At 38.2% G+C, this 26,955-nt stretch overlaps 1 protein-coding gene across 17 annotated transcripts in view; it reads right to left on the bottom strand.

The window, feature by feature from the left end:
- Positions 1 to 26,955, bottom strand: part of Rabgap1l (RAB GTPase activating protein 1 like) — a 711,712-nt gene that overhangs the window by 73,360 nt on the left and 611,397 nt on the right. For 2 of the 17 annotated variants that reach the window (XM_023710332.1, XM_012513736.2), the window contains exons 1-3: positions 16,882 to 17,009; positions 15,721 to 15,908; positions 13,863 to 14,078 (exon numbers count right to left, since the gene is read on the bottom strand). The exons of 9 other annotated variants lie outside the window; for them this stretch is intronic. In XM_023710332.1, the coding sequence (XP_023566100.1) occupies positions 13,863 to 13,973 (111 nt within the window). In that variant the 5' untranslated portion in view covers positions 13,974 to 14,078; positions 15,721 to 15,908; positions 16,882 to 17,009. Of the gene's footprint in view, positions 1 to 13,862; positions 14,463 to 15,720; positions 15,909 to 16,881; positions 17,010 to 26,955 lie in introns of those variants that run through there. 6 more of the 17 variants (XM_023710329.1, XM_023710335.1, XM_023710330.1 and 3 more) reach the window with 5 other exon arrangements.

Genomic DNA, 26,955 nt, shown 5'->3' on the forward strand with positions numbered 1-26,955 from the left:
GAAATTCTTCCTGAGGAGAAAAACAAACTGGGGGACTTTAGCCAACTCATTCATGCCGCTCTTGGTTAGATAAAATGTATTCAGGTCTTTTCCAGCCTTCTCTCTGTGTCCTTTCTGCTACTGAAAACATTTATTTCTTATATAATTATCTTGAATGACATGTTATACCTTATTTCTCAATCTTCTCTGAAGAGTTCAAATCAATGACAACTTGCACTACACATTTACAGATGACATTAACACTTTAAGTGGAAGCTGCATTTCCCGTCTCTTTAATAAAAGTAAGCTGAATAGCCTACATCAAAAGGGAAGGCAATTTACACCTTTTAGGCAGTAGCAATAGAAATGATCCTTTTACATGAAGGAATCAATTAATGTAACTGAGGGGTTAGAGAACACTGTAGAGAACACCTCTAGGCACATTTTAAGTATGTAGAGGAATTATCTGGAATCTGCACATTTATCACACACTGTGCAGTTTCATTGCCTTGAAGATTCAGAATTCCAAATTATTAAAATTGTCGCAATGTATCAGCTTGGAGTACCTTAGTAGGCAGCTCACTGCCTGTATCCAAGGCTTGCACTCTACCCTGTCCTGCCCAGTATAATTCCTAGAATGTAATTATGGAGAATGATCTGAAGATATCTTAATGTACTTCTCAAGCAGAAAGATGCATATGTTCAAATGGCATTACTAACTGGGACATATTTTTAACTCCTACACCCAAAGAACAGCTTAAGAACAAGCTGTTCCAACAGGCTCTATACTACAAGTGGAAGACTTGGCTATTAATAATATTAGGTTAATCCAGAAGATGATTTTTGAAGTATGAACAGTGGAGTCAGTTTTTTGAACCTTTCTATGCTTTGAGGCATTCTGTGTTGCTATAATTGTTGAGTCAGCTTGGGAAATACCTGCTAGTGAGTGCTAAGACAGGAAAAGTGGCACATGAGTTGGCTGTGTCTAACAGGGTTACTATAAGGCCCTTAAAGGCAATTAAAATAAAATGGCTCTGGAGAAGACATTGAACAAGTATGTGCTGATTTATGTAGGCATAAGCATCAGTTTTCCTTTTTCTTTTCACTTAGATGGAATCACAAGTATCTCTTAACATGTAGCTATCTTTGAACACCTACTAGTTTGATTGAAATAGGTCAGAAGTGAGAATGGTTTTATAATGTGTAATAATGTGTAATATATATATATATTATATATATATATAATATATACTGATTTGCTTTTCAGGACAGCAGGAGAGCAGGAGTTAACTGGCTAGGAAGACTGTCTTTAAGACTGTCTAAATTTATGAGAAACATATGTATTTTTTTCCAAAATTTTATTGATAAACAGATAGCAATGAGACAGTTTCAAATCAGATCGGAAGTACAGTTTCAACTAATAACACACTGCATATATTCTTCTTAGTGCTTAATTGCTGTACAAGATGCGGACTCGAGATCCTATTTACAAACACCATTAGAACAAATCATTCCATTCATTAAGAGAATGCAACTATATATCTATCCTAACCACTTTGAATACACAGATACAAAATGGACATTCATCGGTATACCCCATTTTTTCTAAGTTCCGTTATTGAATATTATAGGTGTGTAAACTCAGCAAAATATTCTAAAAGAGTCCAGTAGCCCATAATAGCATTGGGTCTTCTGTTTAACTGGCAATGTCAGAAATTATTGACCTGAGTCCCCCACAGCTCAACATAACAGCATGGCTTTACTTCCTATATTTCGTCTTCATACTTTTCTACTGGATGGTTAAGACCAAGGTAAAGCAGGACCTGTGCAACAAGAGTTGTAGCTTTTTGGCCTGAGAAGGTCAGTGAAATCCCCTCAGGATTTATCCTGAGATTCTGTACCTCAGATTGTAGAACCTTTGTCAGTGTCAGCCATGTGGATGAGTCACGGCCATTGCTTGGCCAATGTGCTCTCTGCGAAAGCCTGAGAGAGTGTTTTCTCCCCATGTGGCTCTCCTTAGGCACACTCTACGTCATCGATCACTTTCCTCTTTGTCCCCATAATCTTCTTGATCAGAAAATTTGGGACACTACCGAGGTACATGACATTACAGTACAAGTTCTCATATGTCCTGAGTCTTAATTGACCTTAGAAGGTTAGGGCCAAAATGTTGGCTTTCCTTGTAGCCCTCCTTTTTCTCTAATTTTGGTCTGCAAACTTAGGTTGTTAACCATCCAGAAGAAAAGCTTATTGTTATTATCAAATGATTTAGGCTATCAAGCTTAACCTCACTATCTCATTGCATTTCAAACATCTTAGGCATAATAAGGAACAGGTATTTTTCATCAAGTATTGATATGTTGAACTTTAAGTCCCTACATAATATGATAAAAAACATTTAAAAATTAGATTATATTTTAAAAATAGGATAAAGAATTCTATACTTCTCATGTTTGTACATAAGTCCAAAAATCTCACCATATACAACCTTGAAGCAGGACAGTCCCACAATATTCCTTTTCCTGTCTCTTGCTTTCATTCACCACCCCCTTCTTTTTGAACATCCACCTACCCAAGAGACATCATAGCAGTAACTGGCATGTCATGACAAGCCGCCCATATTCAGAATACCAGAATGACAGGCACTCCAAACATGAAACTACTATTACAAATTACCATCTGCAGTGCAGTAGCTTATTTCATATGTATTTTTTTAGCTTTTATTTATACGTATTTTCAAAAATTTCAGCAATCAACATATTTTATTTCCCCCATTAAACTCTAAGAAGAATCTTTAGGGAATAGGTCTAGTTGATAAGCTTCACTTTAAATAAATAGACAAAAATGTCTATTACTTTTGTAGCATACATTAATCAAACTCATTAAGTCATTTCTCTACTCAAACTTTCTTTTATAAAGTTAAAAATATCAGTTACTTAGCCTCACTCTCAAATTTTTTCATGACCAACTCCCACTCTCTCACTACTTCCTGTTCTTACCCAATTCTGGCCAGATGGAACTGGTTGAAATCCCCACCCATGCGCTCTCTCTCTCTCTCTCTCTCTCTCTCTCTCTCTCTCTCTCTCTCTCTCGTGCCTCTGAAAGTGCTAATCCTTCTGTCTACAACATCTTTCCCTCCCCCGACAGCCAAAGATATTCTCAAGCTTTTCTTTACGATACTGCTCAAAAGTTTGCACGAGTATGAATTCTGGTGGATAAATTAATACAACATATAAGGAGAATAGTTTGGCTTTATTTATAAAAATATCAAATGCATGCATCCTTCAACCCTCCAATTCCATTCTTATGAATTTAACTTACTGATAATACACTTTCATGAAATGATGATATACAAGGGTTTTCATTGCAGCAAAATTTTGGAAATAACCTACATATCTATATATTGGGAGTTAGTTAAACTTAGAGAAATCCAGACAGTGAATATTATGCAGCTTTCAAAGGAACACAGATATTTTTTGTCAAATTACACAGAAAAATCTCTAATATACATTAAGTGGAAAAAAAGCGAAATACAGAAAATGAATGGGACATCAAAAGTTCTTTAAGAAGAGGAGGCTAGGATGTAGCCCAATGGTAGACTATATACTTAGCATGATGAGGCCAGGGGTTTGAGCCCAGCACCAAAACAAAAAAGTGCTATAAAAGAGAGGGTGGGATACATACACATTTGCTTAGCAGATATATAAAAATATTTCTGGAAAGATATCTCTAAAATACTTAGTAACAGTATTGGGGTAACAGAAATGGGTGAGAAACTACCAGATATTTTATATTTGCTGAAATTTTAAAATCATGTCAATATATTACCAAAAAAGTTAAGGTGTAAGAGTTTGAAAATAAAAATATTTTTAAATGTCCACATCCCTATGAAAATATCTGACTAATTCCCAAGTCCTCCTCTATCTGGGGCAGATCAGGCCCCCAATCACCTGGACAGGGTACAAAAAAAGAATAAAAGAGAAAGAGGCAATAAATTAGAATACCAAAGGGGTTCTGAGAGTTAGAACTATTATCAGGCCAAGACTGAGAATCTCTGAACTTTTCACTCTTTATTGAATACACACAGCTTTTCCAGGGTTGTGTAGGGAGACACTGAGAGCAGAGAAGTGGAGGGCACTAATGTGAGCAATAGCTGGTAAGAGAAAGTGTTGTGCTATTGATTAATAGGAAACTTGTTTTTCCCATTGGTTAATATTTACTTCTATAGAATTTTGTGCAAGAGTCAGTGAGTCCCCAGCTGAAATGCTATCTTGCCTTCCAAGACATCACAGCATCAAAAGTCACAGAGCCCTCTCCTCAGTCCTTTGACATAGGGAGTTTTTGCTTCCACAAGCCAACTGCTAGCTCACTGGGAAAGGCACAAAGACCTAGGACAGACTCAGACTTTTAATATAGAAAGTCAACTTACAGATTTGTAGCTTGCTCAGGGTGATCTCTATCACTCCCCCATTATTCCTTCCTTCATTCATTAGAACTTTGTCACCTACTGACACTGTGTGCCAGGTGCTGTGGTAGACAGAGTAGGAAAAAGAAAGCCTGCAAGGAAAATGAACCTCAGGTGCTAACTTCGGAAAGCAGGCAGAATACCCCACGGCAGGGAGTGCCCAAGATGCAGCGGGTGGCGGGAGCACACAGGCGAGGTAGCACCAAGCACAACTCTTGTACTGCCTACATCAATGGCTCGTAAGAGCTGCTTACATGGTGGTCCTTCAAACCACACTGTCATCTCTTCGAAGATCTCTCAGAACTTAACATAGTGCTATGAATGTAAGAGGCACACATGTTAAATGAACCACGAAATAAACTAATAACCACTCTATTACTTTTATTTGCCAACAGTTAAAAGCTAAGTAAGTACTTAGGTGGCCTCTAACCTGATTCTGCAATCTATTTTGTAAGATTTTAGTGTATACGTATAAAGACAAAAAGAATTTAAAATAACTTTCTATTTTAATGGGAATACACATATGTTTATGAACATAATTGTCACAACATGTAGTATACCAATGATTATACCTATGTGGCAGTCTGTTTCCTAATACTATTTATATATACAGTGTGTACCATACACATAATGCTTTGGAGGACAAACAATGGAAAACAAAACCAGGCCTGCTCTCACAGAGATTATGGGTAAGAAGTTAGTCAAATCACATGTTTCAGAGGTGTTCTTCTTTTCGTTAAAGAAGAGTGGTACTAGCCAAAGTATGATGGCACACATCCGTAATCTAGCACTTAGGGTGGCTGAATCAGGAGGACAATGGAAATGAAGTCAGTATGTCAGTATGTCTCCTAGACAAAAAAAAAAAAAAAAAACCTGTCATTTGCGACAAGGATGGAACTGGAGACTGTTAAACTAAAAGGAACAAGCCAGGTAAAGAAAGACAAGCACTGGACTGAGGAGATAGCTCAGCAGTCTAAGCGACTGCCTGGCAAAGGCAAGGATCTGGGTTCGATCCCCAGTACCACATGCCATGCCTGTCCCGTGCCAACCCCACCACAGAAACCAGGAGTGGTGGCACACACCTATAATCCCAGCACTGGGGAGGTTGAGACAGGAAGATCACTATGAGTCTGAGCTGTGTAGCGAGACCTTGTACCAAATAACAAATAACGGAAGGAAGGAATGGAAGGAAGGAAGGAGGGAGGGAGGGAGGGAGGGAGACAGACAAGTACTGCATGATCTCTACATATGGAATCTAGAAAAGTGAAGCTCATAAAAGTTGCTGGAAGAATGATATTTACCAAAGGCCAGAAAGACATGTTAATATTTTTACTACAAAGGAATTATGTTTGCAGAAATAGGTGTTTTCTCTGATTTAAACATTACACAAGTTTGGAAACATCATGTGGTACTCCATAAATATGTACAAGTTTTATGTTTTTTTCAACAGTTAAAAAAAATAAATTTAATTTTAAAAGAAAGAAAAATCAGGGCTTTTACAATATTCCCAGCCTGCTAGAAATCCTATTGTGAGCAATATTCCTCAAGGGTACAGCATTACTTCTTTCTGTTTGTTTGTTTGTTTGTTTGTTGAGAATTGTATTTATAACCAAGCATATTTGCATTTAGTTTTAATACTACAATTTGATTTTACATTGACATTTTAAAAATCTTTTATTTATTTGGTACAGGGTCTTGCCTCATAGCTCAAACTCACAGTGACCCTTCAGCCTCCCCAGCACTGGGATTACAAGGTGGCACCACCATGCCCAGTTTAAGGGGTGGGCATGGCATGGGGTACCAGGGATCAAACCCAGGTCCTGTGCTAGCCAGGCAGGAACTTAAGACAGCTGAGCTATCTCCCAAGCCCTTTCACATTGACTTTGAGCACTGCAGTAAGTTTCTGATATAACACTGTCTTCTTTAATAATTTATTCATTGTTTTAAATCTCTGCTAACCATTCTTATATTCTGATGCTCCAGGTTTTTTTAAATGTAATGACACCATACAAGTAGTAAAACCTAAAATATTTTATCTGGCTTACAAAGCCCTACCATAGCCTGGCCTCTGAGTTCTCCCTCAAGCTCATTTTGTATCAGTCTGACCCTTGTTCACGGTGCTCCGACCACCCTGCCTCTCCTGTCTGCCAAGGTATCCAGCCTTCCCCTCTTTGGGGGCTCTCTCAGAGGCTTCCTCTGCCTAAGATACATTTTTCTAGTTTTTGCAAATGTAGGTGGCTAAAACAAAATAGTGCAAAGCCCCTAAAATGATACTTCAAACTACTATAGACAAGCTGTACTTTTTGCAAGGGTGTCACCAATAGCTTACAATGGCACAGGTAAGGCTCTCACTGATTACCCAATAGAAAGCCTCCAGTTAATCTCCTTTTTAATGAGAGCACAACAGCTCATTCTATTTAGCACAGCATTTATCATTACCTCATTAAGTGATACCCCTAGCTAATGTTTGTACCTTATCTTTCCCTACTATAAGACTCTCAAAAGTTATCATATATTTCCTGTTTACCTAGATTCCCAAAGCCAAGAACACAACAGAGTAGCAGATCAGTGAATATTTTTGGTTTATTACTAGAGTAAATACAAAGGTAAGTGGCTAAAAGAAAATAATACAAAACCCCTAAAATGATATTTTATTCAGCCTTTTTAAATTTTTTTTTCTTTTTGCAGTACTAGGGATTGAACTCAGGACCCTGATCTTGAAAGGCAAGGGCTTATTCTACTGAGCTATCTCTCTGGCCCAAATCTAAATTCATCAAATTCTGTTTGTTTGTTTGTTTTTTGTTTTTTTTTTGGTGGAACTGGAGATTGAACTCAGGCCCTTGCACTTGCCAGGCAAAAGCTTATTCTACTGAGCTATCTGCCCGGCCCTAAAATGATATTTTAAACTACTATAGACAAGCTGTACTTCTATGAAACATTAATTAAAATTCACTTATTATATATTTTGTGTCAATTGTTATATAAAAAGATATTTTGAATTGACTTACAAATAAACCCCATCCCTACTCTCAAGTAGGGAGACTATTTCTCAACATCTGAAGTGCAATTCTATAGTAGTAAAAGCTAGCTTAATAATTTTGTATTACAATAGAAAAATAATCTACTTTTTGGATGGTGAACTTACTTATAAAGTCTTGCTAGAAGTTAATCTTTTATTTCAAGATTTTAAATAGGGCTAGGATTAGGGTTAGAGTGCTAGCCCCATGACAGCATGTGGAAAAGGAAACATCAGTTAAAATAACTAATACTTTCAGGCTTTGATGTGGCAGGCATTTTAAAGTGTTTTCTGCCGGGGAGATAGCTCAGTAGAATAAGTACTTGTCTGGCAAGTGCAAGGGCCTGAGTTCACTCCCCAGTTCCACCAAAAAAATGAAATAAAAAATAAAGTGTTTTCCATACACTAACTGATTTAATTCTCCTCCTAATTTGGGCACTAACATTATTCAATTTTATATATGAGAGAAACACAGCCCCAAGGGATCAAGCTGCCTGTACTTGCAGTTACAAGCTGCCTGTACTTGCAGAGCTAACTGGGGTGAAAGGACTGGACCCAAAGCCTGCCCTAATGGGATCTGTTCTATACCATGGCCAGACACCTAACACTATTAGTGAGGTTTTCGCCAAAGGAAGCTGGAGTAGGGTTTCAAAGGTGGCCATGTAACTCTGCTGCCAAGCAGGACTGTAAATCTGGATGGTATGTAGCGGCGATACTCTGCCATGAGAAAGAGGAAGCCAAAAACTCAGGGACAGAGAGGTAAATAAAGTAAATGCAGAAGGAGACTATATGACTTGCAAGTTGCAAGAGATCAGCTACTATCCTGGCTCTGTACCTGGAAGCCTCTGAAAGCAGAAAGTCCTCACATTTACAGGAACACACCCTGGGTCTACATGATAAATTCTTTCTTGTTTAAGAGAACACATTTTATTACTTTCAATAATAAGCATCATAACTCATCAGAACTTATAAAGCAAAGAGGGAAGATTTGGTTCTTTGGTCCAAGATGAATTGATAAAACAGAGTCAAAATATTTGCAAAGTATATCTAGTGATGACTTAGAAATATCTGTACTATTTTGTTGTCTTCTCTATCTCTAGCATATGGAATGGCTCTGAATTTTTAAAAATTTACTTCCTTGATGAACTTTACATGCCAAATACCTAAGGAGAAAGTAATTACAGAATGCTTACCCTCATCTCCATTTATACAGGACACAAGCCATAGCTCTGAGAAAGAGCTCCTTTCCTTTGTTGGCACAGTGGTGCTATTTTAGTATCTGCCGGTTAAAAATGTCAATCCACTGCCAAGATAGTACAGCCACATGTTATCTGGTTAAGCAGCTTTCGTTAAAGGACAGTGTTCTAGCCACTGATCAATTCTCTTAGAGAGATACTGGGACTTCAAACTGCTAGACACAAAACAAAGGAAAGCCAAAAAAGATCATCTCTTCTCCACTGTATTCTTGATATCTAGCCTTCCTATTCAAGTTACTCATACAATAATCTTTCATTTTTGTAAGATAAGAAGCTTTACAGTAACTTTCAATGTATGTCATTTACTTTTCCAATGTATTGTAGAACTGTTCTTCCTAAGTACTACAACTGAATGTATTGCTACAACTAACCAACATATACAAACAGATTTTTTCATTCATACTGGCACTGTCAGGTGTCTAAGGCCAGACACTTGTCAATTCATTGCACCTGCATTGTTCTAATGCCTTCTAGAAACCTTTCCTCATCACCAGTGTAGTCCTCACCTGTGCATTACTGTGCATACAGATCAATGCTGATGTAATCAATTCAATCTGCTCAGCAGAGGGTGTAGCTGATACACACTCCCTCCTGTTGGTTCCACTTGCCCTGCCCCATCCTGGTGAGTTCAAGCCTAAAATATTTTGCACCATTTTGAGGGCAGAAAGCTTCAAGTTTTCTGCAGACTGATACCCTGGCAGTGATTCCCTCATCAAGTAGGGTAATTCATCAGGAAAGACAACTGGTCTATTCCCTGCATCACCCTTTCCTTCTGCCAAATGCTCATGGTGCCTTATCTGCCCATCCCACTCCTTCCTGCAGACCTCCTCCAACAGAATAGTTCTTCCCCTTTTAGAAGGGAGACAAATGGCAACCCTTTCACTGTACTAAGTTCTTTACGAGTGCTTTATTTAATCATCACTAACTAGTAGTCTAGTTAGGAAATACTATTATGTTTTTTATTTCTCAGAAGAGGAAACTAAGGCTTAGAGAAACCAAGTAATTTCCTGGAAAGTAGTAGATCAAAACTTGAACTGAAGATCAGGTAACTTCAAAGCTCCCCAAATATTCATCAATCTCCCATGCTCTTCACAAGCTATGCCCATGTCAGAAGGGCCCCACCTTCTTGCTCTGGCTGCCCAGCATCCTGTAAGGCCTCAAAGCTGAACCGCAGAATTGAACAGCTTTGGGGGCTTCTTTTACAATGCTCAGTTAAGAGATAATTATCCTCCACTTAGTTCCCCCTAAAATAGCAAATAACACCCTCATAATTATTGATTTTGCCTCTTTTAGCACACTGAGAGGACTCTGAAGTGTGGGGCAGTCTATCGGCAACCAGCACATTGTATTGACCCAAAAACATTGTAATATTATGTATCTGTCCTTGCTAACATATACATGAAAGCAATGATCCCTTCACAGGCACTTTATCAATTAAAAAACTGAAATACCCAGCATAATATAAATCGACATTAACCTGGAACACTACCACTGTGCACATTTGTTATTAGGCTGGTTATGGTTTACACATTAAATCACACACTCTAAATTTAAATATACATTAAAAGCCTCCTTTGGAGCTCAGCAAATGTAAAGATGCAACCTTTTTCTCATACTAGTCAAGCATAATGACTGCAAATGGCAGTGGTGACAGAGAAGTAAGCTGGCCACTCTAGAGGGACACAACAGATGACAGGAAGCGTCAGAGATTTCAGGCCCTCATCTGTTTTCAGGCACTTTTTGTGAGTGTTGCTAGCAGTGTAAAGATGTTTTTTGATGGATGTAGACAGTATTTTTAAAAACTCTCTCTTCATTTTTTCTTTATGAGACGGGTTCCCACTAGGTAGTTTCAGCTGGCCTCAAACTCATGGGAATTCTCCTGTCTCAGCCTCCTGAGTACTGGGATTACAGGTGTGTACCACCCTGGCTGGCTAAACAATTTTTTAAGAAAAAAGAGTCTCTTTCTATATCCCAGAATGGCCTTGAACTCATGATCTTGCCTTAACCTCCTGAATACCAAGATTACAGGAGTATACCACCATACTCAGTTTATATGTTCTTTCATTTTTAGAGGATCAATGGGGGTGTAGTTATACTTTTCAAAGTGTAAATGGAAAGATTTCTGAAATCAACAGTGGTTCATGATTATCCTTTAAACAATTAAATAATAAAAGCAAATCTTGCACACATCACATACAGCAACAGTAGGTACTGTTAAGTCAAGTATTCTTTCAGTGTTTATGTGTATAATGGCCAGCAATATATATATTTTTTGAAGCTTCCTATCAAAAACATTACAAGCCACAAGGCTAATTCTGAATAAAAAAGCTCTTCATAGGATCAGGGATGTAGCTCAGTGGTGCAGTATCTGCCAGGCAAATGCAAAGTCCTTAGTTTGATTCCTGATTTTTAAAAAAGGTGTCAATGAAAAAGAAAATCTCAGAAATATTATGCTTAATGGATTTTTACCATTTAAGACATCAAAACACTTTCCACTATAAAATAATATTTAATTGCAAAAGTATGTAATTATCCTGTATTAAGCCTCTAAATGCCCTTCAGAATAGTCATTTTAAAGATAAAAAAGTATTTCTTAAATTATCAAGAGCATAATTTGTTTCAAAGTATAGGAAAACTCAGAATGAGAAATGGTCTATTTCAGATTAAGGAAAAATTAAAAATTATAGTTATTTCATATGATTTGAAGAACTCTTCTCAAACAAAGTAGAACATTCAACATGGAATTCAATATAAAACCAAAAGTAAATGATAGAGCTTGGCATGCTCATGCATGCTTGTAATCCCAGCACTCAGGAGGCTGAGGCAGGAAAATCACTCCAGGTTTGAGGGCAGCCTGGGCTACACTGAGACCCTGTCTCAAAAAGAAAAAAAAAGTAAATGATAAATATTTTATCTTAGAACATTTTACTGTTTTCCAAATGCACCAAAACCAATTATCACTTCCAAAAGACTATTTTAAATTTCAAAATTATAAAGAAATTTCTTGAGAAAGTTACATAACTTAACAGTTCAACACTTAGACCAGTGATGGTTGAACCCTTTAGAGCTTTCAATGATAGTCAGCTTGCTGCTCCATGCATGCCATAGGCTCAGCTATTAAGACTTCTAAGAGTTTGGTATACAAGCTGGGTATGGTGGCACATGCATGAAATTTCTCTGGGAAGACAAGCTAGGAGGATCTCAAGTTCAATGTTGACCTACTCCAGCTAGGGAGACTGTGTCTCAAAACTTAAAAAGGGGGGAGCTGGGAGTACAAGTCACTGTTACAGCCCCCTGAGGTTAATCCCCAATACTAAAAAAATAAATATGAAGAGAATATAATGAACCCCTATGTACTTATCATCTCAACAATTACCAACACATCACTACCAAACCCTCTACTATGCCCTTCTTTCTGTTAACATTTCATCTGTAAATATTTAATATGCATCTCTAAGTCAACATTTCAAGAAATGATCATAATATTATTGTTACAGACAGGTGGAAATACTGTGGGCAGTCAGACAGGACTGGGCCCTCAGAAGAGCCAGTGCAGAAGACGAGATACACTGTACCTGTGGGGAAGGTGCACCTGTTGAGGGCCAGATCTCAAGACAAAAGATGAAAGGAACACACTCACATACTGTCCCTCAGGATGAACAACAGTGATTGATATCCACCTTAGAAAGCCAGGAAGTGCCCTAGTTCTGTCTCCTGCCAGCTTGCTACGTGTCTTACTTCCCCCACTTGATCCCTACTTAATCAATATTACCTGAGAAATTTTGCTCATAATCTTACTGGCTGACTGTAGTTCTGTCTCACCTCATGCCCACCTTGTGATTTCCCATTTTCCCTCACCTTGGACCTGCCTCACTTCATGGTTTTGCTCTATAAAAATCTCTTGAAAAGGCAGGTTCCTCAACAGCCTGCTCAGGACCCTTTCTGTCTCTCTCTGGGACAGAAGCTTTCTTTCCTTAATAAATATATATTCTACTGTTAACCTCCATTGTTCGAAGAATGAACTCTTTAATTTTGAAATTATAGGACATCTAGCAGGTTGGGAGTTCCTTTCCCCTTCATTATTACACAAAAATTACTTCTCTTAATATTGTTAAATGAAGACTGGACGTGGTGGCATGCCTGTAATCCTAGCACTTGGGAGGCTGAAAACAAGAGAATCATTACGAGTCCGAGCTACATAGTGAGACCCTGTAGACCCTGTCCTAATACAGGAAAAAAAGATACCGTTAAACAACGAGTGGTCAAATTTCCCTACTATCTGATAGATGGTTTCAAATCAGCAGCAAAACAGGTTGACAGACTGTATCTAGTTAATGTAACTCTTTCATTTAATGAATTAAACTACAGATTGAACTCTTTTTCTTTATGGTAATTTATTCCTTGAAGAAACTATCTTACTAGTTTTTTATATTCCAATACCTTAAAATAAAGAAATACAGTTTTATACTGATAAGGTTAAATTGTTATGAGATAATATTCCATCCTGTAATGTGAGTACTATTAAATCTAATATAAGAGGGTACTGTAACTATACTACCTTTAACTCAGTTGGATGATATCTACAGAGAAAAAAAACCTTACAGTCATTTCTCAATTAATGCCAGGACACACACTAAAACCCCTACAGAAGGGTAAAATTGCTTCACAAATATTAAATCAAAACTAAAATAGTACTAGAAGGTATTTGTAAAACAGTTCTTTTTAGTAATATAGTAATTTAAGATCCTGAAAATTATTTGATTTTTAGTCAGCTCAATTTGCAAAGATGTTTTGGCCTACTGAAAGATATCTTCTACTTCAAAGGGACTGAACTATACTACGTGAATGCAGAGCCTCACCAAATACATGCACACAAGGCAAACACTTGAAACAAAGTGATATCCGGTACTATAAAGCTCCTCTGGACCTTGTTACATATAAAAGTACTAGTGTAATATCTAAAATGTATTGCTGATGTGTTACAATGTTTAATTAGGTAAATATATCTTTGTAAACCTGTAGGCCTGCCTGTAACACAAAACCAATGGCAGTACTTTTATTTTAATTCTCAGGAAGCTATGCCTCAATTGCTACAGGAGTGGTAGTGACAGAACAGCCCCCATGTAGTGTGCAAGGTACTACATACCAGAGACCTGGGCTTGCTGATGGCCACCAGACTAGTGAGGAAGTCCTCGTCGTGCAGCTGGCTGAAAACGTGGGCGTCATAGGCTACCATAATGGAGATTTCTTCCATCATCTTGCCAGCTGGGCTTTCCACAGCAGCAGCTGCTGCCCTGCTTCCACGCCAGACAGACTATCCAAGGAAAATGCTACGCAGCTCAGTGCCAGCGCCCGCACCCACCTGAGTTCAAAGGGGGCTGAGTGTTCAACATTCAGAAAGCAAAAGAGAGGGGGAAAAGCAGCTGCTGTCACAGGCGATTCACCCCCAACAGAAAACTAGAGGAGGTTTCTTATCTCTGTAGGAAGTACACCCTATAAACACCTTCTGCATTCTTAACACAGTAGCTGGAAAAATTTAGTTTTGGGAAATTTCTAACTTTAAAAAAGAAAAAGAAGTTTTCTAATTAGAAATATCCTACGTCAAAACTCAAAAAACAAAACAAAAAGTTGATTTATGTTATATTCTTGGTAGATAAAAATGCTTGTAATGGTTCATGGTCTTCAAGCACTATTTATATGAAAATTCTTGGAGGAAAAATACTTTTTCTTAGTCTTTTTTTTCACACTGTTAGAAAATAAAGACACCTATTTTAATTTTTTAGAGCTTATAAAATTTTTGTATATTAAAATTTTTCTCTTGAAGAATGAAAACAAGATTATTTTATCCTGAGTGTTTCTGTTTCAAAAAACCCCAAAATATAAAATGAAAGAATTCATTGATACTATCAATTAGTAATCATTTTCTTCCTCTAAAAGGAAAAACCACAAATATTTTATATGAACTTAAGTTTTCTGTTGTAGAAAGTTAACAAGGGTCTCATTTATAAACTTTTTCTCTTACAAATAAATGATCTCTTTTATTTTTGAGGTTATAGGTTTCTATTAATTACAGATTCTTTTAATCAGTAGGCATGCATGAACTGTCTGTTCATGCCTTAGCCAATAGAGGTTTTTTTTTTTTTTTTAAACATATAGCTGGAGACCACAAGTGAACCTCCAAGATTTCCAAATAAAATGCATGAAAGCTGCCCATAGCTATTATTACAAAATTGCCTCAACTGCTAGTATTTATAACATATATTAATTGCATGGAAAAAGTATTAATCAAATAAAAAAAGAGGGAAGACATATACATTTCCTCTAACAGTTCTTTATTCAATATTCCTACTTAAGCCAAAGATCTTCCCTGCTTTTCAGAGATGACCCTGCAGTAGTATAAGAAATATTTCTTGTATCAGAATTCAATTTGGTGATGCTTGTCTAAAATCAAAAGAAATACATCTGCTAACTAGAAACCTTAGTCTTCATTACCAGTAATAGGATTGTGTTGTCTAAATTGTCTTTTTAAAAACACAAGTAAAACTCAGAATGAATTCTATAATGTCTATTTTCCCATGTTTCCCTACAGTATCCTCATTTTCCATAGATTAACATGATTAATAATCTAGTACTTTATGCCATTTAAATAGGAGAGTTTTGTAACTCCCAGAGCATTCTAGATTATAAGTACTTGCACACGAATGGGGACCAAAACATCTTATTGCTAGGAAACAAGTAAATCTAACAGGCTTAAACAAAACAAAAAAAAAATGTAATATTTAAAGTAAATCCAAGATTAAAAGTGCTTCAGATTATGTTTGATCCTTGTTGGAGCCAATAAAGCATTTTTTCCTTCATTTTGCCCCACAATGCAGCTTTGTGTTTAAAGCATTGTATTATTAAAAAACTTTTTCCACCTCACTGATCTTAATGCTAACTAACCATGTAAAAATGAAATGATAATCAGAAGTCAAGGCATTATAAGGCATCCAAGAAGTTCATACCTTTTAAATCCTTTCTTATTTTTTCGGTAGTATTTTAAAAGAGACTGAACTTCTTCATATATTCATGAGCACCAGAAGATTTCAGATTTCTCTTGCAGCATTCATAGAAGTGAAAGCAATTCCTGCTTTCATATTTTCCTTCGCTACAGTAACTCAGCGCTTCCATGCTGCTATCTGAATAAGGTGCGCTGACAAAGACACCTGTTGTGAAAGGTAAAGAAACTACTTCCCATAATTCCTTACTCCCTGCTGGCAACCGCCCAGGGGCAAACAAGAACTATAACAGCACTGAGCACTTGCCTCCCTGCCCTGGGAGAGCACATTCAGTGTAACAACAGGTAATCTTCTTGGGAAAGAACACTTATAACCCAAGAAAAAAGCACCAGGAAAACAGTATCAAGTAGCAGTTAAAGGTGCTGTGGATTAAACACACAAAAACATTTAAGAATAGAATGCAAGAGCACAATCCATCTTTAGAATAATCAAAGGCTGTAGGAACAGTTTAATTTTAAACAAAAGATGGCAACTTCAAATAATTAAGTCCTTTTAGGATTCTATACAAGTTCCTGCACAATTTTTTAAAAAAGTTTCTGACTCACTACCTTCAAAAAAACTGTTCTACTAGTCACAGTGACTAAACTACGAACATTTCTAAATCCACGTGCTCCTCCACCTTAGCCAATCGTGCATGCATTTTCATAAGCAGGGCTTCCCCAAGTTCGATTTGTAATCACCATTTCTGCCACCCCTAAAATGTTTCTTAAAACATATTTTACTTTCAGAGGCCAGGAAGGAAAAATTCTCTTTACCCCATATGTAATTAAATATGTGACTGTGACTCCAACCAAAAACATGCTCTTTGAAACCTGATGATCTATTAGAATAATTTGTTCGTGTACTGATTTTTCTCATTTTTAATCTAAGATACCCTCTCGGGTCTCAGAAGTAACCACTAAAGCGATACCCTCGCAACTTCAGCAGTCATGTTCACAGTCACGTTTACTTGCAGCCCTTGACTCTCTGGCAGACCTTCTTACCACCCCCTCACCCCATGGACAGAAACGGTGATCCCCCAAGGGTTGTTTACATCTGAGTTTGGGGCAATCCTCTCCTTCCCACCAAGCAGTGATACTGGGAAAAGGCACAGGGCTAGAGAATTACCTGAGATGGAGGTTAGGGGACAGTCACCACCATCTGCCGCTGCAGTACTAGGGGAGCACAGTGTACCAAAAGGCGGCAGAACCCGAGGCACTCAGGGCACACAGCGATGGTCCCAGTTTGAGCCGGAACTTGCTCGCTGTCTGTCCCAGGGCAAGTCATTTAACTTCTCTAGGTTTCAGTTTCCTTGTGGTCACGTAAATTGAGAGGGTCAGGCTAGACGGACAGTTTTCAGGGTGTGCAAGAGGCAAAAACACAGTGACTATTTCCTCCCACCAAATAGATTTACAGGGACTATTTGAAGATAGTAGTAAAGCACCTTCTCAGTCTCAGAATAAAAATCAAAAGGTAACATTAATTCTAGAAATTAAGGAACTTCCTCTAATGTTGCTACAATGTGTTTCAACAAATATAATCTATGCTGTACCTCATTTGTGGTTTTCTAATATTAACTCTTTCCCCTAAGAAAAAGAATTCAGGGATACTAGCTACACTTCTCATTAATTACATCACAATTTATAATTTCTTTTCAGAGGTCAAACTGTCTATCAAATAATTTTCTGAAGTCTTTCTGGTGCCAGGACTATAACTCACCAGCACAAGTGCCTGCCTGGCAATTGGTAGGCTGAATTTGATTCCTGATACAAAAAAAAAAAAAAAAAGTCCTTCTGGATCTTTTTATATACATGTTTTTGTACTTCTGTATATTGAACCCAGAACCCTGCACGGAACTACAACCAGCCCATTCTTACTTTTCATTTTAAAGTCCAGACTGGGCTCTAACTTGTGATCTCTTGCCACAACCTCCCAATACTTTAGATTACAAGCATGCACCACCTATGCTGGCCAGATCTTATAAGAAAATAATTATTTATGTGCTGAGGATTAAACTTGGTATCTTTGCACTGAGGTACATCACTAACCCTTTTTAATTTTTTTTATTTTGACACAGAAAATTAAAAAATATATAGTGACACTCCTTAAGTCACTAACTTGCCTAGGCTGAGCTCTAATTCATGATCTGCCTGCCTCAGTCTTCTAGAATACTGGGGTTATATGTGTGCACTAATGTGTTTGGCTTCAGGACTACAACTTTTAAGCAAAATATATTTGGTTCTTATTAAATAAATATCATAAATAACACATCTTAGTCTTCAGAGAACCTCTATTCTCAAGTGTCAAATTTAGAAACAGCCAAAACAAAAATAAAAAAAAGTCTCAATAGTCATTTTTCTATTTCTGTATTCTCCCCAAATGAAGCAAGGCAAAATTGTTCTATTATGGGAAGACTTTTGTTATCTAGCAGTTAACAGCAAAATGCACTAAATAATTGCTCCACTAGGGCTGGCCAAATAGCTCAGTGGACTGACGCACCTGCTTAGACAAGCACAGGACAGGGACTTGATCTCTGGTGTGCTGTGCCGGCCCCGCCTCCCAGAGCACGCTGAGATGGCAACTGAGATGGAGCATGGTGGCTGATGTGGCGCTGAGACTGGACATAGTGGTGCATGCCTGTTATCTCAGCACTTGGGAGGCTAAAAACAGGTGGATCACTACAAGTAACATCTGTGTAGTGAGACCCTGTAGTCCCTGTACTAAAATACATTAAAAAAAAATTACCCCACCTCATAAACAAGATTCCCACTGCGTGAGTGTGGCTACCAAGATCCTTTCCCTATGGCTCAGGTTCACTTCTGGACCAGTCTGACCGTGACAGCCATAACACCAGGACCCCCATGGTAAGGAGGACAGAGCGCTATAAGGAGTTATGACCTAGAGAGTGAGTAGCACGGTCTCCCGGACTCCCCTGCACATACAGGCAGAGCTCTGTGGAAGCTTCCCGTGACCTAGTGTTCTCATCTAATTGTTCGTGAATAGATTACACACATATTACTATGCAATAAACATTCATTAAGTAGTCACAACTGAGTGGTAAAGGAATCTCCAAAATCACAAAATGTTCGGTTTTTACACTGAAATAAAGAACTGTAAGAAAACCAAAATTCTATGAGTACTTTTTAATCAAAGAAAACCAATATTCGAAGCAGATCCATATCTACACCTCAGAATGTACATTACAAAATTGAAGTGCTCTAAGTGAGAGAACAAAAGATAAAATAAGATGTGAATGAGAAACCCCAGAAGGAGAAACAGAAGATGCTTTTTTGAGTATTTTGGATTGGGGGATAGTCTAGCAACACCTACTGAGTTTTTACAAATGGGAAAAGAATAGCAAGTACAAAGATAAGTGAAATCTTACCTCTTTTGAAAATTATGCAAAGGTAAAAAAAGGAAACCATTATTCTTGCGTTGAATTCTGACCATTCAGCTCATTATCTTTCCTATCTTTGCTAGCAATTGCTGGGCAAATTCAAAACCTCAGAAAAGATAGATTAAAAAAAAAAAAAAAAAACTCCCCAGTATTAAGCTAAGGACAGAAAAACCCATGCAACATAGATACTTGCTTACCAGATTAGCCTGGAGATCTTATTGCCTTATTTACATCTCACTACAAAAAATGATGGCAAGGTAGGCTTCAGAAGATGAAATTATAGCTGTAATCTGCTAACAATTCAGCTTTACACCTCAATTACAACCCTAAAGCCCACAACCAACACATTCAAATTAAACTTTACCTAACAAACAGTGTCAAGTGCTCCTGGGCTTTTACTGATACTATCACCTAAAAAGGAGGACAGTTTCAGACCTAGCTACAAAGTAATTAGGCTCCACCTTGTCTCACTGAGCTGAGCACACAATGACTTCTCCTTACAAGTAACTGCCTTAGCCAAGGAGATAGCTCAGTAGAATAAGTGCTTGCCTGGCAAGCACAAGGTCCTGAGTTCAACCTTAGTTTCTAAATTATTTTAAAGACTGCATTAACAATGAAATCAAACCATTCCATAAGGCGTATTTATCTTTTCAGGAGATCAGAAGGTAAGGAGGGTTCAGGAAGAGCAGCAGGGTCACTCAAGGGCTTCCTCCTAAATGGTTCTTCTCCCAGCCCAACAACTCTTCCCACGGCCCTGGGCCTCAGCATTGGGTTGAGTACACACAGCTTACAGCAGCTGACTCCGCAAAATCCTGCAGTTAAACCCTGATGAATTGAATGGCATGTGGATTATAGCTTAGTCTTTGAAAAAAGCAACTCAGTATTTACTAATGTTTACAATGTGTATAGGGGGTACATTTACAGTGTATTTAACCTAATTATATGGAATTAATATTTACTAAATTTTTAATGATAAAATAGCAGCTAGAAACCTAATATGTGTATTCTCTTACCAGTTTTTTAAAAAGTAGCAGCTAATATTTAGTAAGTACTATGTATGTCCCAGATATAGATCGTATCTAGTATTCACAATGTAGTACAAGCATCCCTAGTTTGTGGATGAGGTAATTAAATCGGAGAATTTTGGTGATTTGACTTAAAGATAGCTAGAAATAGAATTCATATGATTCAAAACAGGTGTGTCTGTTTCTAACCAGCATGTCCTTCACTATTAAAGGGTACTAAGTGAACTTATACCAGAATGGGCCAAGAGCCACCTGCTACTTCTCAGACTTTTTCTCCTTCAGTCCTACATTTACCTCCCATACACACCATACATTTTGCAGAATACAAAGCAGACTGTTAAATAAAACATTTAAGTTGGGTGTGGAGATCCACACTTGTAATTCCAGCACTCAGGCAGGAGAGTTGTTACAAATTTGAGGCTAGCCTGGGTTACTTCAAGGCCAGCCTGAACTATATAGTAAGACCCTGTCTTGAAAAATGATAGATAGGTAGACAGATAGATAGATAGATAGATAGATATAGAATAAATGATGAAGGTTTGCAACAGAATGACTTTCTTCTGCAGATGAGGTAATCTTCATGAAAAAAGGATTTCAAAGGCAGATTTGAATAGGCTGAGGTGGGTTTCAAACACCAAGTTGACGGCTTTAGCATATATGGTGTATACACCAAGGGCATTCATAGAAGAGTACAGGATCTCTGCCTTTTGAACTTCCAGTTTTGTCGTCAGAGGAGAGAAGCACAGCAGTGGTTATACATGGTCTCTGAAGTTTAGAGTGACCTGGTCTGTACCTAGCTCTACTGCTCACTGGCTGAATTAAATGTCTTAGTCTGCTTGGGCTGCTATTTTAATAAACTACCACAGATTACATTTTTTATAAACAAGAAGAATTCAGTTCTCACAGTGTGCATGCTGGGAAGGCCTAAGCTCAAGTGCTGGCAGATGAAGTGTCTGATGAGGGCATACTTTTCAGTTTACAGAAGTTTATCTCTCCCTACGGCTTCACATGATGAAGGGAAAAGGCCATCTCTGGGCTCTCTTTGTAAGGACATTGCTAAAACTTCATTCAAGAGGGCTCCACTCTCCCAAACAAATCATCTCCCGAAGTGAGTTAAGAGGTTGACACACAATTTCTGAGGGGACACATTCAGTATACAGCAGTAACATAAGCAAAATCCATACACTCTTAGTTCTCTCATCCATAAAATGAGAAAATAATAGCCAGTGTTAACATTATGAGGAATAAAATGATGATTAATTATGTGGCACAAGTACCTGGTTTTGGATAATAGTTGATTAATGATAGTCACTGTTATCAATATGAATAAAAATGATATCCAGAAAGATAAGTACAACAATCAAAAACTGAAGAGAAGATGGAATTATAAGATTTAGAAACTGGGTGTGGTGGGACACACCTGTAATCCCACCACCAGGAGGATGTCAAGAGAACTGCTATGAGTTTGAGGCTGGCCTTGGCTACGTAGTGAGTTCAAGATCAGCCTGAACTACACAGTGAGATGCTGTCTCAAACTGATAAAGACTGTGATTAATTTGAGAACCAACGATGGGATTATGGATGTGAATGCTACATCCACCCTGAGGTGGGTAATTTGCACTACGATGTAAGGAGGGGACAGAGGCTTACTAGCAGCCAGCTGCTGCTCCTTCTTTTGCTCTTTGCTGTTTTCCACTGTCATGAACGGCTTCCTTCTGCCATGTGCCATTATGGACCTTCACTAACTATGAAACTTTCCTTAATTTGGGGTTTTAAGTATTTTGTCCCAGCAACAAGGAAAATGTAACTAAGACAGAATTAGACAGACATATAGACAGACAGACAGACAGACAGACAGACAGACAGACAGAGAACTGTAAATAGGGCTAACAAGGAGCTGGGGGCACTCTTAGTATATAAAAATAAAATAAATGGCTCTATTTTGTGGGCTTTTGTTTTTGTTTTACAAGGCACTGAATGTGACAAAAATTTTTTGGAGGATACCCCAAAAGCAGTAGAAAAAAAGTAAAAATGGATAAATATGTATACTTATATCAAACTAAAAACCATTAGGACAGCAAAGGAAACAATCATGAAGAACTAGTCCACTGGAAGTGAAAGAAAGAACCAATAAACTATATATTTCACAAGGGATTAAATCCAGAACATATAAGGAACTCAAATACCCACAGAAATAAATGCATAAATACATACATAACCTAACTATAAGATGGGCAACAGATTTAAATACAGATTTCTCAAAGGAAGAAATACAAATGGTCAACAGGTACATTAAAAAAAAGGAAAGAAAAACAGAAAAGACAAGCTTAACATCACCAACCATTAAAAAAAATGCAAACCAAAGCCACAATGAAGCCAGGCGTGGTGGTGCATGCCTGTAATCCCAGTACTTGGGAAGCTGAGGAAAGAACCCACAAGTTGGAGGCCAGCCTGGGCTCCATAATGAATTCAAAGCCAGCCTGGACTACACAGTGAGAGTTCCAGTCTCAAAAACCAAACCAAGTGGCTGGTGAGATGGCTCAGTGGTTTAAAGCACCTACTTAGAACAAGCTTAGCAAAGCACAGGGACCGCGGTTCAATCCCCCAGCACCACATGCCAGCCAGCCTGCCCAGCCTGCCCCCTGGTGGGCTGAGCTGGCCACACACACACACACACACACACACACACACACAAATAAATAAAAATTTTTAAAAAAATTAAAATTAAAAAAAAAAACCAAACCAACCAAACAAACAAAGAAACACCCCCCAAATAAAAGCAAAAACATACAGTGAAATATCACCTCATGCAAATGAGAATGGCTTTATCAAAAACACTGCAAATACCAGGTGCTAGGGATGTGGAGCAAAGAGAAGCTTTGTACACTGTTGATAGGAATGTAAGTTAGGGAAACTGCTACTAAAACAATATGGAAGTTCCTTAAAAAAAAAAAAAACTACCATAGAGTCCAGCAATGCACTACAGGTCCCAAGGAAATGAAATCAGCAGATCCAAGAGACAACTGTATTCCCGCAGCAATTACAGCACTATTCATAATAACTAAGAGAAGAACAACTAAGTGTTCATCATGTGATGAATGGATAAAGAAAATGTGGAAGATATATATAGTAAAATACTATTTAGTATTTTAAAAAAGAAATCTTGTCATTTGTGACAACATGAATGAAACTGGAGATTATATCTTAAGTGAAACAAACTAGATACAGAAAGATAAGTACTGCATACTCTTGTTTATACATGGAACCTAAAAATGCTGCTCTTACAGTGGCCAAGAGGAGAAAGGCAGTTACTAGAAGCTGAACAGCTTAGGGCTAGAAAGGGTCCAGAGATGTAGCTCAGCAGCAAAGCACCTACCTGGCAAGTACAAGGCCCTGAGTTCAATTCAAAGAACCAAAGAAAAAGGAGAAAAAAGTAATAGTAAATTGTAAGCATAGAGGCACATGCCTATAACCTCAACACTTGGGAGGTTAAGGCAGGAGGATCACAGGAGTTCGAGGCTAACCTGGACAACACAGTGAGTTCAAAGTCACCCTAAAATAAAAAGTGCAATCCCGTCTTAAAAGAAAAAAAAAAAAAAAGTAACAGTAACTTGCTCACTTGGTCAATAATAAAATAATGAAAAGGTCTTCCTAATTTTGAAACAGTGGCCATAGTAGCAACACTCACAATGCTCAAATATTCTAATTTCATTCATTGGAAAGCCTTTATTTTTATGTTGAAGCTAAAATGCTTTCTACAGAAAGACTGATACACATGTGGCAAAGATAGGAGGAAAATATTTTAATAAGTTTAAACCCTTTGAACACTAGTATGCTACTATATTAATCTATCCATCATCCTTCATCTCTCTCAAACACGTACACCTCTTAAAAGATTATTTTTGCTGTAAACTATTTGGTATGCATCCAAGCTCCTCATTCTAGAGCCTGAATGGAGAACCTTGTGTATGCTGGGCAAGCACTGTACCACCACACTGCATCTCCAGCCCATGTACCGCATTTCTGCCAGATAACTTATACATAACCACCTCTAAATTTAACTCTAGTTAACCTACATTGTTTTCCTTACATAAAGGCTGACATTAAGAATAAGATGTGAACACTGTGTACACAGTTTTATAGATTGTAGTTTCCACATTAACTTTATATTAGCTAATTGAAGATGAACTGTTCTATTATTACAGTTACTGTAGCTATGAATAATTCAATATTGTTTTAAATACACACATTTTATTTTATATTAGGATAATGTCTCCTGAAGATATTCTACTTAAAAAAAAAAAACCACTACTGGTATGTGTAGGGGGTAATTAACCATTTTGTGAAATAATATGTGAGTTCTTTCCTAGGAAAGAAATAAGCTGTGTGTTTACCCAAAGCATCTCTATAACTTACAATTTGAAAGCAGTCATTTTACAAAACAAAGCAGTGTTGTTTTAAGTCAAAAGTTTTTTGAGACCAGGCATGGACATGCATATGTGCAACCCCAGCACTCAGGAGGCTGGGGTAGGAAGATCACAGAGAGACTGAGGCCAGCTTGGGTTACCAAGTGAGTTCAACACCAGCTTGAACTGCATGGTGAGTCCTTATCTCAAAAAAAAACCAAAATTCTCAGGCTGGGGAGACGGCTCAGTAGAATAAGTGCTTGCCTGGCAAGCATAAGTGCCTGAGTTCAATCCTCAGTTCCGGAAAAAAAAAAAAAAAAAAAACAAAACCTCTTTGAAATAGTGTCCTTTGCATGGAGACATCCTTAGGACTATTTATAGAAGTTTCTTGTGCTTGTTAATATTCCTATACAAGTCATCTTTACCTTTTCAACATCACAAAACACAAGGGGAATGGTGGACAAACTCACTGGTACATATTTTGATTTTACTCCAGGACAGTTAAACAGAAGCACAGTGAAGAAAATAGGCCACAGACTGGGAACAATAACAACTCTGCATGTCTTGGTGGGAAAATGTGGTCCTCAGACAACAGTACACACCAAGGCTCAGAGGAGCCCGAAGTACCTGCAGTGCAACAGTATGCCCATCCACCCAGGTCCGCTACAGTGCAAATGGAGCTACCAAGGACTTCTGGTCATGTATTCAACAGCATCCCCATCCACCTGAGTCTGCAACAGTGCAGATGAAGCAACCAAAGACTTCTGGTCATGTATCCAACAGCATCCCCATCCACCCGGATCCGCAATAGTGCAGATGAAGCGACCAAGGACTTCTGGTCATATATCCAACAGCATCCCCATCCACCCAAATCCGCAACAGTGCAGATGAAGCGACCAAGGACTTCTGGTCATGTATCCAACAGCATCCCCATCCACCTGAGTCTGCAACAGTGCAGATGGAGTGACCGAGGACTTCTGGTCATGTATCAAACAGCATCCGTATCCACCCGAGTCCACAACGGTGCGGATAAGCAACCAAGGACTTCTGGTCATGTATCCAACAGCATCCCCATCCACCTGAGTCTGCAACAGTGCGGACTTCTGGTCATGTATCCAACAGCGACCAAGGACTTCTGGTCATGTACCCAACAGCATCCCCATCCACCCGAGTCCACAACAGTGCAGATGAAGCTACCAAGGACTTCTGGTCATGTATCCAAAAAACCATTAGAAGTCAACCACTTTGATTTAATCTCTAACCAATCCCCACATTTTACCCTAATGTATGTTCTCTTTTAAAAAGTTAGTTTAGCATTAAAAAGCAAGATTATAGAATTCTCTATACAATGAATTTTATAATGGCTCTTTATTGAGCATATTATTATTGATAAAATATTATGTTAGCAAAAGCAAATCATGAACACAGCAATATTACTATAAGACTGAAGGGAGAAAAGAGATGTTCTTGTTTTATACATTGTGATTATATATTTATTTAGCTACAAGTGACTTGAATATAAATTAACTACAACAAATGCAGAAATCAGTTGGGCCTTTTGACACACATCTATAATCCCAGTGCTTATACAGCTAAGGCTGGGGGATCCACAGATGGTCCCCAAGCACAAGGTTTCCCTGGGCTATATACACAGCTATTTTAGGGTCAATCTGGACTATACCATTACATCTTATCCCCCTCACACCAAAACAGAAACAGAAAAGAAGGAAAGAAGGGAGGAAAAATTTTCTTGGTTTTGGTGATCAAAACCAAAAGACAAATTTATAGGCCTTCAAGTCCTTCCTAGGTTTAGACCTGCTAGTTATTTAGGGAATTGCTAAACAACATTCTCTTCTGTAGTTCTGAAATATATGAAATTAACAGAACCCAGAGACCAGGCCCAGCGAGTGAGTGAGACCATCCGGGGCCCACCAGATCCTGAAGCAACTCAAAGCCCACCCAGACAAGTGAGTGAGAACACGTGGGGTCCACTGGATCCTCATTAGACCTAGAACCCTGGCCCCACGTGTGAGATGACCTGGGGGCCACCAGATCCTCATTCGAACCAGAGCCCAGGCCTGGCATGGAACCCTTCAGCAGAACTCCCTCCAAAGAGGCTAGAGGCAAGACCCACCCAGCTGATTCAGGAGCAGAACATCTTGCCAGAGTGGCACAGAGCTGCCAAGGGCTGCAGGAGGAGGAAGTAGAGAACAGCATCCAGACCCAAGCCCCACCCACCTGGAAGAGTCTGAACTTCATAGATCCCGACCTCGTGCTAAGGTAACAACTCTATCTAAGCTCTACACCAAAGGTCAGAAGACAGTGGTATACAAAATGACAAAGAGAAGGAACAAAATGCAGTCTCAGGCCCCGA

Source organism: Octodon degus, unplaced genomic scaffold (genome assembly GCF_000260255.1).
Source record: "Octodon degus isolate 3935 unplaced genomic scaffold, OctDeg1.0 scaffold00017, whole genome shotgun sequence".
Lineage (NCBI taxonomy): Eukaryota > Metazoa > Chordata > Mammalia > Rodentia > Octodontidae > Octodon > Octodon degus.